The sequence below is a fragment of the Mangifera indica genome, chromosome 9, assembly GCF_011075055.1.
Source record: "Mangifera indica cultivar Alphonso chromosome 9, CATAS_Mindica_2.1, whole genome shotgun sequence".
In the NCBI taxonomy this organism is placed as follows: domain Eukaryota; kingdom Viridiplantae; phylum Streptophyta; class Magnoliopsida; order Sapindales; family Anacardiaceae; genus Mangifera; species Mangifera indica.
In genome coordinates this window covers 16,428,055-16,442,497 of record NC_058145.1, presented here as the reverse complement: position 1 = coordinate 16,442,497, position 14,443 = coordinate 16,428,055, and the positions used below count along the sequence as shown (strand labels likewise).

The following is a 14,443-nucleotide window of genomic DNA, read 5'->3' as shown; positions in this document are numbered from 1 at the left end:
CGACACTATTAGGGTTAGTGTCAATATAAACTTAACTATACTATTCAACGAAGAGCTAATGATTTTAGTGTATGGCTCGATAAATAATGTCATAGACAATACCTAACCATTAAATTATGGGTATTCATCTAAATAACTAATGACATAATATTATATTAAAATTAATATTATCTCAAAACACAAATAACCAATTTGATCAAAGATAAATCTACCTCAAATATAAATAAAATCCTATCATTTAATTAAGGTTACACTCCCCTTTGTACCATAAAATATTTTTAAAACAATGTTTTAATTTTTCACCGAAGTCACTCTCATCATTTTTAAGGTTATTAAATTATTACTTCATCTAAAAAATAATAATAAAATTATATATATTAATTTTAAATATATAAATAAATATATATTTAATATATGTTATTATATGATTGAATGATTTTAAATTAAAAATAAAATATTTAACCCGATTATAAAAAAAATTAAAAAAAAAAAAGGAGAGAGAGAGAGTAAAGAGTAAATAAACAAACACAAAACAGTTAAATATTATTTCATCTCCGTGAGTAGAGACGTGGAGTACACATAAGGATAAACAAAACACACCGTTCTTTACTATTACTATTACTATTACTCCTTATTTATTCATAATAAAACTCACGTTCATAAGCTTATGATAATAAGCTTTGATTTAACATTTAGGCAAGGTGACACCGCAAGTACTGGCAACTTTCTTAGCATTGGGAGAGCTCACATATTGCTTCAGATTTGGATCCTTCAAGTACTGACAGAAGCACGGCTTCTGCGCCTTGAGCTTGCTGCAGCAAACGGCCGAAGGTGGCGACGACGATGTGAAAGCTGGTGCACATGAGCTTAACTCCGTCGCGCTGCATGCTGCTTCTGCCAAATACACTTCCTTAAGTAGTGAGAGTGTGACCACCAGACTCAACACTGCAAAAAGAGCTGCGTTGATCTTCTTCATTATTGATGCAGGAGCCTTTGATTGATGATACTAAGAGTAGAAATTGATTGAGGTTGGCGACGAGATAGTGGTTCTGAGTAGTCAATTTATAGAGGAAGAATGAAGCAAGTGTGACCAGTGCGGAAATGAATTAAATGAGATGGGACCTGGTGAATTTAATAGCATTGGTCCCATTTCGTTGAAATGAGCCCATCAGGAAGCAAACTACTCAAACAGGCCGTATGAAATAATTGAATAAAATTATATTCACAATCTTTATGCATAAACATGATTAAATAATTTAAAATTAAAAATAAAATAACATTTAATTATATAATAATATATCATTATAAAATTAAAAATTAATTTGGAAACTATTGAAAAGAACATTTTTTTAAAAAATTAAAAATTAGGGTTAATCGGATGTAACCAACCATCTCAAATAAAATGAGAATTGCTCTTTAGATTAAAATGGTAAAGGGCTATTTTTTACCTAAGTTTTGATATGTTTTTAAAGTCATATTTATAAAATTTAAAAAATTTAAAGTTCTACTTATAACTCAATTAGTGTTAAAATTTTCTATTAAAGATAAAGGTAAAATCGTCATTTTATTAATAATATTGAAAATATATAAAATTTATTACATTTTTTTCTTAAGTTTTAAAAACTAACAATTTCACCCTTACCTAAAGTTAAGTTTTCTAACTTTGAAAAGTTATATTCCCCCCCCCCCCCCCCAACAAAACCTAGGGTTTTTTTATTCTCTTCTCCAACTATCATCTCCAATGCCCAATAACCTCCCCTCTCCATCCTAAAACATTGATCGATGTCTTCCCTCTTCATCTCTGACGAACAGATCTGAGATAGTCTCTTCGTCAAAGAAAAAAAGATCTGGAGAGAAGAGGCCTTCATATCCCATCGTAAGTCAACTAATGTTTTAAGGTTGAGAGGAGAGGATGTGGGCTTCTGAGATAGTGGTCGAAAGGGTGAAGAAAAACCTTAGGTTTGGGGGGGAAATCGTGACTTTTCAAAGTTAGAAAACTTTAAGTAGTAATGAAGTTGTTAATTTTTAAAACTTAGAAAGAAAATGTAATGAATTTTATATTTTTTTAATATTATTAATAAAATAACAATTTTATCCCTATTTCAAACAAAAAATTTTAATGATAATTGGTCCATAGGTCGGACTATGGGTTTTTCAAACTTCATAAGTATGATTTTAGAAATGCATCAAAACTTGGGTGGGAATAAATCCTTTGGCTGATTAAAATGTAATTTTTCAAATTTACCAGAATGAAGTGTTGATGTTTCACAATATAAGTGTTAAAATGATATTTGTCAGGTGAAGGATTAAATAATACCTAACCGAGTTCGGTATAGAATAATTATTTAATTAATATTAATCCAATATAATTCGAAAAATTCAAACCCGTCAGACATGTGCAGTGGACGTATCTGCTAAATAAAGATCCCAAGAATGGATTTGGCGGTGCATTTTCCATGTCCCTCATTAATGTTTAGATGCATAATTTGGTAATCGGTTAGGGGACTACCATCGTCCTTTAAATGTGGGGGAGTTGGCGCATGGAGCCACAAACAAACCAGTAAAATAATGATTCCTGAGCAATCAACATTAAAATCTTGGAAGTGAGAAGGTGCCATTAATTGGATAATGTTCTTTTCTCTTAAACAGATAGTCAGACATAACAGTGGGCAGTTGGGGCAGCAAGAATTTATGATAAACAGATGAGAGTCTTTTTCATGGCTATACAATTATTCAATCGTAAATAGGGTTACAGATGACAGCCTTTCAACGTTAGTGCTAATTGAGGAGTTCATTTAGGTTGTCATTAAGAGAGTCAAAATAAAACAACTTTGAGAGAAATTCGACGAGCTCAAACTTAAATGAGTTTGTACTCATCTAAAGTTGAATCCAACCCTAACTCCACCTTTGCTTTGTCACTTTCTGCCGAATGTTTCTCATGATGTACATACAGCTTGACTTTAAAATATTTTTACTCGATCATATAAACTTAGAAGAATCAAACCCCAAATACACCTTGCAAAATTATTTGATTCAACATTCATTTACTTGGTTATGGGTTTGATCATCTCTCAACCCAGATAGGACTAAGTCATTGCAAGTTTCTCAATCATAATTCATTACTAGGGAAGTTTTACAAGATGACCAAGTTAGTTGAAGGCGCCAAGTTCAGGTGAAGCATTAAGATCCACATCTGCATTCTAAGAATTTGGAGAAAACTACCCATGGACTAAGAATGTCAATAAATAACAAAGAAGAAATAATGGCACGGTGGTCTTTGTTTAACTGAACTGGGAGACCCAAAAAAAAAACATCATTTATCTTCTGCAGTCTTACCTTTGCTCCTGAGCATGTCTGTGAAATTCCCCCTCATGATTCGCCTGAATCTAGTATCCTCTGCCGGAGAAACTGGCAAGGTGACTGTGGATGAGGACTCCACTAGCTCAGGTGGTGGTGGCAGTGGCTCTGAAATTTCTTTCTTGCCTAATAGCCCGCCTTCACCAAAGAAGCTGGTAACAGACGATGCAATCCCTAGATGAGCACCCACTACCTTACTGATGGCCTCAAGAGTTCCACCAGACCTTTCTTTCAATATTATTTCAATGGCTTCTTTGTGTGCTGGGTCCAGTGCATCAGGGTCCTTTAACAGGTTTTGTATGGCAGGTATCAGGAAGTCCCGGACACTGGTAGCAGAAAGATCTAAAACAAGCACAGCATTTGAGTTAAACATCAAAACAACAAAAACTGAAAATGCAAATCCGCATTTAAGGCAGTTGACAGAAAGGCAATGTAGTTTGTAAAACAGAAATGTCTCAAGTAAGATGAACATAAAAACTCAGAAATGCAATTTAATGAATTATATTTCTTTAATCTAATTTTAAGACAGCTGATGTTCACTCGAACAAACTAAAATAACCATCTGCACTTGTTATGCTGAAAATATAATTGAGAAGATGGAAACCTGCAGCATCCAAAGCACGAATTGATTCACAGTAAGCATTAGCTTTTTCACGACGACGCACAAGATCACTTGAAGAAGTTGGTATTGCTGAAAGATGGAATATCTTGGACAACAAATGTATATCAAGCTAAGGAAATAGCAGTTTAAACTGATGACCTAGACAACATGAAACCAGTAAGATACTGAAATGCTAGAAACAATGCATATATTCCACAACAAAAAAAGAAAAAATAAAACCCAAAGAAACCAAAATAAAAAACAAAAACAAAACTTAAGCAAGAACATATCTCATTTAGGATATAATCTCTAAGTCTATCAGTTGTATGCGGTACTGCTACCGCCAATGCACGGACCACAGCAACAGTTGCTTCATGGGATCCATCTTCAAGAAAAGCATCCATTTGAACACGAATCTTATCGACAATCTACAATGTCAAATTTATTAGGGCAGTGTCAGAGACTGCAGCATTATAATTTAAACATTAAGTCAAAACCGAAAAAATTCACACCATGTCATTTTTAAAATGTTGTGCCACAGCTCCAAATGCATCTATGCTGGCATACTTCACATTCAGGTTTTGGTCAGACCCAAGAGTAACCAATGCAGGAAGAACATGAGTAGAGGCAACTTTTGCATCAATATATGGTACCTGTGGTATAAATGAAGTCAATGTTTCGAAAATTCATGTTAGGGATAACTGCCAATGACACATCATAGTAGTGTAACTTACAACAACTTTCAAAAGATTGGAAGCATTGATTTTCATATCAACATTGGAGCTGACGACCATTTCCCACAAAATATTAAATACCATACCATGATATTCTTCAAATGTGCTGCATTATAGAATACATCGATAAGTTGGAGAAAAATATAAATAATTAATGCTGAAAGTTGTACATCACTAAACAACCAGACGAAGCGGACGGCATTATTAATCTCAGCACTGCACTTCACTGAATGATTCTCTTTCATGGCGCCTTCAACTAACAGCTTTCTCAAGTAGTCTGCTAATTGTTCATGTTTGCTAGGAGAGCCTAAAACACCAGCCAAGAGAAGCGGCAGTACACACATAGAAGCAAGTTTCTCAGCCACAGCAGTTTTTGGCCTAAGACCTGCAATCAAATAACAATTAGATAACAAAACAAGATCTGAAACAATACCAACAAACATAAAGAGTCCATTACCTTTGATTCTTGAATGAATGGTTGAAGGAAAATATGTCAAATCAGCATTATCCCCAACTGCTACCAAGAATACAGGCAGCATAATGTGTGTTAGGTAAGAATCTCCATAATTTTTTGACACAGCCAACAAAAACTGCAACATCATTCTCCAGGTTAGCAATAAATGGAAGAAAAATTCTCAAGTGCAAAGAACAAAATGAAGACAAGCAATGCAAAGTAAAAAAGCACGATAAGACAGAAATACCTTAGTAACTAGGTTTCTCAAATTATCTTCTTTCTGAGGTAACATGCAGGCCAGCTGTATCAAATCAGGAAAGCAGTTGGCATGCATCCATTCAAATGCTGGCCAATCAACATGTCCGCTAGACAGATATAAGAATCTCAGAGAAGTATTCAATGTTGTAGTTTCTTTTCAAAAGAACAAATAATTTTTCCTCCAAGAAATGAACAAAATAATCAGAAGAACTGAATAGAAAGCAGAGCTTACCCGGCATACAATTCAAGCAAGGAACTAGGAAAAGCTCCCTCTGATACTGAAGCAGCCGAAAACGGACATGTCTCAATTGCATTCTGCTGCACAAAAGGAAGCAATTCTACCAGCATTCTCAGTAGAACTTCAATATTCCACCGCTCCCTTTCACCTAAAACATGCAGATGTGACTCTATAGACCCTTCGACTCCAGAAAGAGGTGGACAATGCTGAAAATATTTGAAGAGTAAAACATTGAAGAGGAAAAAGCATCACAAACCAGTTGTGAAATTACAAGTGAGAAATCAATGGCAACAAACAAGATACCTCAGCAGAGCTCAAGATATAGGAAAGTAACACTCTCAAAATATGGTCCAATTTGTTTCCCCAATTTATCACAGCAGGAAGTAGTTCTTTAAGTGTAGTTTCTACCACCACTCCTGAGGCATCACAGACCAACTGGAACATCAAATCCTCCACCTATCAACAAACAGAATTGAGATGTTGGAGAAGCTTCATATATGTATAATTTTATTCTTTTACTTCTTTTCTTGTAAGCCATCATATTAGGGTAAAGGCAAAAGGCTCCAATCCCTAGACCATGTGTCATCAACCTGTTCTAGAGCTTACATTGTAGCCAAACTGTCAAGTCAGAATTCTTCGCCATGATTGCCTCGAAGCATATTTAGTGAGGCTGACCTTGAAATATTTGTCCAAATTCGGAAAGAGTGGGAGCAGCAAGGCCAGATTATGAGCAGCAGCCTCTCGTACAACAGTTGCTGCATCTTCTATCAGTTGTTGCACAATAGACAATATAAGAGAATCACGAATCTCAGGCCGGACAAATTCTGCAAGCTCTCCACATGATTGTGCAACAAGCAACCGACGTTCTTCATACATGTGATTTATCTGTGATCCATTAAAGAAGAAAATTGCAACCAAAAATTAAGAACATGAGATACATTAAGTAAACTATGAGGTCCCTCCAAAGGCATGAACAGAACTTACCTGTTCCCAACACTGAGGAAGCAATTCCATTTCTGTTCTCATCTCTCCAACATTCTTAGCAAGGGTAACACAAGCCTGAAATGAAGACAAATGAAGCAGGATTATGATCAACCTACAGGATTGTGGGAACATATAAATGTGTATTCCAGGCAGTCACCTACATCCATTATAATTTTTCTCTGCTGTTCATCTGGACGTTTGATCAAATTAAATAGTGAATGGGTCAGGGTATCTCGTGTGCTGCCATCTGGATGGCGCTCAATTGCACACATTATCAGAGGAAGAAGCTCCTATAGTTAACAAAATTATGAGAAGTAAATCTCGACACAAAAATTCCAGAGACATGCATTCATAAAAATAAATTGATTCAAGGCAAACCTCCCGATGGTTTATCAGAACATAAGGAACAATCTTGGGCAAGGCATCTGCAAGGATCTGAATAGTTCCTAAACCCTGTCAAAGTACAATAATATTTCAGCTAAATTGTGTCAAAGAAGTTTAGATTGAAAGAAAGGGAAAAAGGTTTCAAGGTTCTAGAATTTTTTTTTTTAACAGTAGCTGATCAACATAGAATATTCCCAATTTTGACACAATTTCACAAACACTGCAACATGAATTCCTTACCAAACAAAGACAAAAGATAGAATTCCAAGGTGAAAGGATATGCTATCCTAAATATGGAGAATGAACTTGCCATTTTGTCAGCTTCATCACTAAGACAGCCCGATTTCAAATTGAGCACACTGTCCTCTGGTGTTGGTTCATCATTCTGTTTGAGAATACTTTCACTGTTTTCTAAATCATTATTTGCATTTGAAAGATTTGTCAATGCCTCTTGTGAAGCTTCCTCAGGTTGTTTAATCGTGCTATGATCAAGGATCTGAGTAGCCAATGACTGAACTTCTTCACTGTTTAAAACTTCAACCATACTAATTGGGTAAGAGGTTACAGATTTATTTTCGTCCACTTCAACTACTTTCTCTTCTGTCTGTGTAGACTCAGAATAGACAGAGCCTACAGAGTCAGGAGCATTAGTACTCTTTGCCTTTAATCTTTCAATTTCCATCCGCAAAGCTTTTATCTCTTCCTTGTATTTTTCCAAGGACTGGGATTGGACAACATCAACATCAGGAGCTACCAAATTCTGTGAAGAACAGGATCCTTCAATATGCATTTTGAGTGCAGTAATTTCAGCTCTGCAATCATTAAGTTCCTTCCGTTGGTGCTCCAAAGCCTTCCTCAAATCTTGCACCTGCAAGAGTGCATAAGTGAATATGCCTACATACGAGTATTAAATGAAAATGCTTGCGAGAATGTTAAAGAGTGAACTTACCAATTTCTCCCTTTCCTTAAGATCCTTATGAACTGCTTCTAATGATTTGGTTAATAAACTTATTTGACCATCAGAAACTTCTTTGTTTTTCAGTAAGCTCTCCTTTTCAATATTCAAACTCTCATTCGCTTTTAGCAATGACTCATTTTCTCGAAGCATAGCAATTTTCTCCTGCAGCATAAGGAGCGTTTGAATATATATATATATATATATATATATATATATATATATATATATATATATATATATATGGGGAATTTCACTATTTTTTATTTTTTGGATTAAAAACTACTAAACTAAATTAAAGAAGAGATTGAGGTTTCTTCAACAATGGACCAGAAATCAACAAAGAGATAAAAAAATTTGATAACCACAACAATTCCAGACAAGATAGTGACAAGAAAATTCTATATATATACAGGTAATTTAACAAAAGCAGAAATTTTCACATCCATGACAGATGAAATTTTTATTTCCAAATAATAATAATTATACAGAAAATTACTAATATCAATCATCCAAGACTACAATGTTCAAAATCTAAGAGCATTTAACTTATGCATTCACAATTAAGGGACTAAACATTACATAAAAAAATAAAAGTCAGTCAAAATGTAAGAAAGCAAAAAGTATGTACAAAATGGTATCATACTAACATGAACAAAAAAACATATGACATAAATCACAGTTCGAAGTATCAATTGCCATGAGTTTTGAAGCATGATTGTATATTCAGCTTATTATCTGGTAAATCACAAGGGCAAACTTCACAAATGAAGTAATTTCAATATTAAGAATGATTGCTACCCATATTTTTAAGGTTTTTGAGTGGTCACCAAGATGTAAGCAACTTGAAAGATCAGTGCCAATTGGTAACTACTAAGTTAATTGGAATGTTGTGTCAGTTTGATCAAGTATTAGTTGAGACATAAGTTGGAAGACTACCTTAAAAAAGTGAGAAAAACATTTTTCTCTAATTAACACAAGTTGGCAAAAAATCTTGCAATAATAAACACTACATTCCAATGCATTTCTCTATGAAAAACATGTAAAAATATGCTATGTGTTCTCTTTGTTCTTGAAAATCAAGATAATATACAATAATCAAACTCAAACACCAATGAGCTCCAATAACAATCAACACCATAAAAAATCCTTATCAGTTTGATGGTTAAAAGCATCCGTTAAATCCTCCAACTCTTGTAGATAACATGGCTACAAATAAATAGATCACTTTTATAGGCTATAACAATTCTTTGAGATCAAGACCAGCTAACTAAATTCCGCAAGGATAACAAATTTGTCTTATGTAAAACATCAATCAGATACTCATGCAGACAAAAGAATTTCTAAATCAAAATAAAAATATCAGCACTAATCATTTACTCTCCACATCTTGCACCCCACCTAAGAAGAAATGGAACATGAAGATAATACACATCAAGGGGAAGAAAGAAAACGCAGGTCACACATTGAGCTCTTCGTATTACTCCCAGTGAACCCAAAAAAAAAGCACACAAAACTTTTGACTATCATCTCTATATAAGCATAAAAAGCAACCAGTCTACTAGACTTGTGTCTTAAAATATACCTCAGCAGCCTCAGAAGTGGATGAAAGATACTGATAATAATAATGCCGTAAGGCATCTGGTACACATGCAGGTGTGTTCTCCCAAACATCTAAGTTTTGGTCTGTAACCTGAAATAAGAGTATTGACAACTTAGGATCATATTTAATACAAGCTACTCAAACAAATAGACAGACACGCATTCAGCTACTTTTAAAATTTTAACCTCTTAATGTCAACATTTTCTATAAAGTTAAAAACTAAACACATAAGAACTACAAGTTTTGAAGATAAGCATGGACCTGCATTCCAAATTGTTCACTGACTTTCCTTTTGACCAATGATATGTCTTTTTTAGCTTTCTGGAAATTAAATAAAAAATAACAATGAAATTGTCTTCAAGTCAAAAGCAGGTCAATAAACAAATGAACAATTTGCATAATCAAGGCAGGTCCCTGTCTATTCTCATAACTTGTTGCAATTAAGAGAACTGAGAACAATCAGAAAACCTCACAGGAGGTCAGTGAAATCTCCCCTAAATTAATAGTTTCAGAATTCAACTCTCACAAACAAAACTTAAATAAAATTATGAAAGGAAGAGAACAAAGAAAATGAAATATACATTGAAATTTAACATACCTCTTCATAAAAAGTCATTGTTGTAAGCCGGTACCCTGCTAGAAGTAAATATTCCTTTACAGCACAGTTAAGATCTCTACGTTCATTATCCTTCAAAGGACCCAAATCAGATAAAAATGCATCCCTCTTCTTTCGTTGGATCTCAGTTCCATGTTGTACATTGTCATCAGCATCTAACTCTGTAAATGCATTTAATAGTGAAAAGAATTCACAAAAGGCTAAAGCATAGAGCTAGCTAACAAGTAAGCATAATGAGTATAAGCTAATACCAAAGGAGGACTATTACTTAAAGATCCATAATTTGTTCTAAATAAGGACAGAAACATTGATATCAGTATTCAACTGTTATGCAGTACTTATCCTGAGGGATGTATAACTACATTCTAATTTAAGACAAGACAAAACTGCATGAGTGTCAATTTTTTTCTCTTAAAAATGAAGAAAAGTGTCATTATTTTTGCACAGAAACTCCTTAATGTGCAGCCATATATTTTTTGGCAAATATTGGCCCTAGATTGTTCCATTAATTCCTAAAATGTAACGCATCATGGACAAGTGATGCACTCATGTATGATGATCACAGTTAACCAAATAACATAGAGTAATGCAGAAAATGTGTTAGGTGTTATTCAGAGGGAAACAGAAAAATTTCACAGTTCCAAATATCAAAGCCCAAACAGAAAACATACCATGCAAATTATCCTGTGGTAAATCAGTCTTTTTGTTTATATCAGTCTTTAATTTCGTAATGTCCTCTTGCGCTAAACGGAGTTCATAATCACTAATTGCTAATTTTTCTTCCAGTGCTAATTTCTCTTCTAGTAAACTCTGAGGATCTGCAACTGCAATTCAAAATAAAACAGTGACACCAAAGCATCAAAATTGCTGCCCAGAAAATATTTCAGTACAATATCAACAATGTTCATCATTTGCTGCCATAAAGGTGTAAATTATGAGAATTCATGTACTTGTCTGACAAAGTTTATTCAGAAGATTGTACCAAAATTATTTGGTTGTTGATTACTGAAAAAAAAAAAAAAACACTCTTCTCTCCATCGCAGACATTTTAACTGCATTATTCGTGAATGTCATGCTACTCTTCCTTCTGCACACCTACTACTAATTTCTCTGTGAAAAAAACAAATTTAATAAACCCTCAAAGAAAGGAGTTGAGTTTTCCACAATCATTTGACTTCATCTTAACGTTTTCAACTCTAATGACAAGCCTTTTTCTTATGTTCATATCCAATAACAAAAGACACCCAAATATTTAGTTTAAATAGACAAATATGATTAAAGATCATCAAATATCAATTCTTTTTTTTTTCTTCATTTACAATCAATAAGTAATCTCCCTTTGAGTGACCATTCAAAAAATGAAATTTTAACTTCCATTACATTGTCACTGAACAATGAAGCCCACACACTATAAAAATCAAATATCAGAACTAAAAGCTCCCCACAGTACAATGAATCTTGAATATGGTTTCATAAACTTTGAATGCTCAAAATAAGGATTTCTCAAGCACCACCAAAGAAACAACAAACTATATTTTACCGGAATGTCATGTCACCACTGGTGTTTTTAAGTTTTATGACTCAATATAGAGTATAGCCTAATCTAACAACATTTCCTGTTCAACAATCAAAACGCATCGTTTATATAAGGTAAAAGCTAAGCAAAAGCTTCTGATCACAGAGTCTTAACGTTATAATTTCATACTGTAACTTCGAATCTCTAGATTTGCACAGTGAGCATTTTAAAGATAAAGAAGTTGGAGTAACCTCGAAGAGAGTTGAAGCGAGAGATGAGATCGGGAGGGAACTGAGTTGAATCAGAAAAGAATTGTTTGAGGCGAATGGCCTGATCGTCTCTGCCATCTTCAAGGAGCTCTTGTAAGAGCTCGAACGCCGTCAACAGATATTTCTCTTCCAATAAGAAATTCACCACGCAATTGCACAGCGACGATCTCTCTATATCCATTCTTCACTCTCTGGTAATCACGCTCATACCAACCACGAACTGGTCTGCTGCTGCCGTACAGAGTCGTTGAAAAAAATGAAGAAGCGATTCGGTGTTACCAGTAAAACCAACAGAGTCGGTAGGTTTTGGAAGTGTCAACTTCGGATTCTGCGTAAAATCAAACACTTCAATTATTTTTTTAGGACTATTTTCAAAATAATTTCAGAAATTACACGCATTCCTTATTAAATCCATGACGATACATACAAACTAAATTATAATAAGGAATAAAATAATCTTCAATTTATTTTGCAGATAAATCTGGGCATCGGCATTTGAAACACCGTCAAGATGTCAACGGTTTGCGATAGAAACAATTGCACCTCCCTCGCACCAGACATGTGACGGAACTTAAAAATCTTTTTTTTTTTAGGGCCAAATTTTTTTACCCAAATTTTGATGAACTAACTTTCTACCTTTTAAGTTTGAAAGTTTTCATTTTCACACCCACTATTCAGTTTAATTAGTTAAACTTAAACGTAAAAGAATTGGACGGTGATTTAACAGCAGCTAAAAAATCCTACCGTCTCGTCGACATACCCCTTTCCTTTCTCTCTCTCTCTTTCTGGTCCCTCAATTATACCAATCATCTCGATCTTTCTTAATCCTCTCTTCTCGCGAGGCCTAATCCTTTATTTTCTTTACCTTTTCAGTTTTTCACTCCCTTCGATCCATTTGCCAATGGTTTGTTCCCAACATTCTACATGCTTCCAAATAAACAACCCACGACCTCGAAGCCCACCGCTCTTCTATCATAAACGACTTCAAGTCTACTCTCCTTAAAGTTCTCATCGATCTAAATTCACCTCCAAATCTATCAACTTTCCATCAACGTTGCTCCAACCTTCTCATACTATTTCACCTTTACCCTCTCTCTGTCAACTTTACTGTAATTTTATTTTGTCTCTGTATATTTGAAGTAAAATAATATAATTAAATTAATTTTAAATTAAAATAAAATAATATTTAATTATATGATATTTATATTTTTAAAATAAGAGAAAAAAACTATTTCTCATCTAAATTTTAATGAAATTTTAAAATCACATTCACAAGAGATAAAAGGTTCAAACTCTTACTTATGACCAAATTATTATCTAAATTTTTGATTGGAGATAGGGGTATAATCATTATTTTACGTATAAATTTTAAAATTTTTAAATTTTGTCATTTTCCCCCTCTGAGTTCTAAAAACTAATACTTCAACCCATCATCAAAATTTAAAAAGTTTAGATTTCACCCCTAGGGTTTGCTTCCTCCTCTGACTACCATCAACGATCGACGCTTTCCACCGATCTCTCTTCTCCGACTACAAAGAACGACGAAGGACTAACCTTCGTCGCTCAGATCTAGACGATGAAATGTCATCCAAATCTAGAAGAACAGACGAAGGACGACGCGACGAGCGATGAAACATCATCCTTCGTCATCTAGGTTGTGCGACGAAGAAATCTTCATCTCTTTATCACACTATACGATGAGGAGATGAAGATCTCTTCGTTGCACCACCATAGTCGCACCAGGAGAAGGAGGGGGTCGAAGATGACGTTAAAAGATAAAGTTGAAGAGTGAGGGTGAAATTGCTATTTTTGAAAGTTATGAGAGATGACTGAGTTTTGAAAAATATGGAAACATTAGGTTTGAGGGTGAAAATGTTACTTTTCAAAGAATTTTATATAAAAGTGAAATATTAATTTCTAAAACCTTGGAGGAGGGAAAAATAATAAATTTTATAACTTTTAATATAAACAGTAAAATGACTATTTTATCCCTCTTTTTAATAGAAAAAATTAACAGAAGTTTGGTCATGAGTAGGAGTTTGAGCTTTTCATCTCCCGTGGTTGTAACTTTGAAATTGGGCTAAAATTTGGGTGGAAAACAGTACTTTTCCATTAAAAAATTTATATAATATTATTTAAAATAATATTTTAATATTAATTAAACTCAATAGTTATATTTACACATGTTAATATAACCGAACACAAATTGTTTTCTCCAAACTGATCACAGCTAAAGTGGATTATATAAATTAGCTTTTGATTCTTTTTAAGGGGAAAATTTACTAACTCCTAACTTTACTTTTGCCATTGTCGAAGTTTCAAATTTATTTGTAAAGGTTGTTTCAAAAGCTAGTTTAATTGGCTAAATATGAAATCCTAACAAATCACAAAAGAGTTTGGATTTGAGATTTACAAAACACCAAAAGATGAGATTTAAGTTTTAACTGCTCAGGTGATACAAAAAAATAAAAGGC

General features: G+C 33.9%; 2 protein-coding genes across 7 annotated transcripts; both read right to left on the bottom strand.

The window, feature by feature from the left end:
* Positions 1–518: 518 nt before the first annotated feature.
* On the bottom strand, positions 519–1,062 carry LOC123225571 (non-specific lipid-transfer protein 2-like). The gene has a single exon (XM_044649630.1). It carries the CDS (start codon positions 974–976, stop codon positions 686–688), a length of 291 nt encoding a protein of 96 aa, XP_044505565.1. The 5' UTR covers positions 977–1,062; the 3' UTR covers positions 519–685.
* Positions 1,063–3,101: 2,039 nt separating this feature from the next.
* Positions 3,102–12,943, bottom strand: LOC123225570 (RAB11-binding protein RELCH homolog). Of its 6 annotated transcripts, none has more exons than XM_044649627.1 (22): positions 12,397–12,556; positions 11,952–12,297; positions 10,856–11,008; positions 10,167–10,345; positions 9,830–9,889; positions 9,551–9,658; positions 7,960–8,130; positions 7,321–7,878; positions 7,005–7,079; positions 6,788–6,916; positions 6,627–6,701; positions 6,318–6,527; positions 5,946–6,098; positions 5,637–5,848; positions 5,394–5,511; positions 5,150–5,282; positions 4,876–5,077; positions 4,693–4,798; positions 4,471–4,611; positions 4,263–4,386; positions 3,962–4,078; positions 3,102–3,699 (listed from the first exon to the last, which is right to left on the bottom strand). In XM_044649627.1, exons 2-22 carry the CDS (start codon positions 12,148–12,150, stop codon positions 3,314–3,316), a joined length of 3,609 nt encoding a protein of 1,202 aa, XP_044505562.1. In that variant the 5' UTR covers positions 12,151–12,297; positions 12,397–12,556; the 3' UTR covers positions 3,102–3,313. The 6 variants fall into 6 exon arrangements, with proteins under 6 accessions (XP_044505562.1, XP_044505563.1, XP_044505559.1 ...); XM_044649628.1 differs by having other exon boundaries at positions 5,394–5,508; XM_044649624.1 differs by lacking the exon at positions 12,397–12,556 and adding an exon at positions 12,714–12,943 and having other exon boundaries at positions 4,876–5,282.
* Between the last annotated feature and the right edge of the window lie 1,500 nt (positions 12,944–14,443).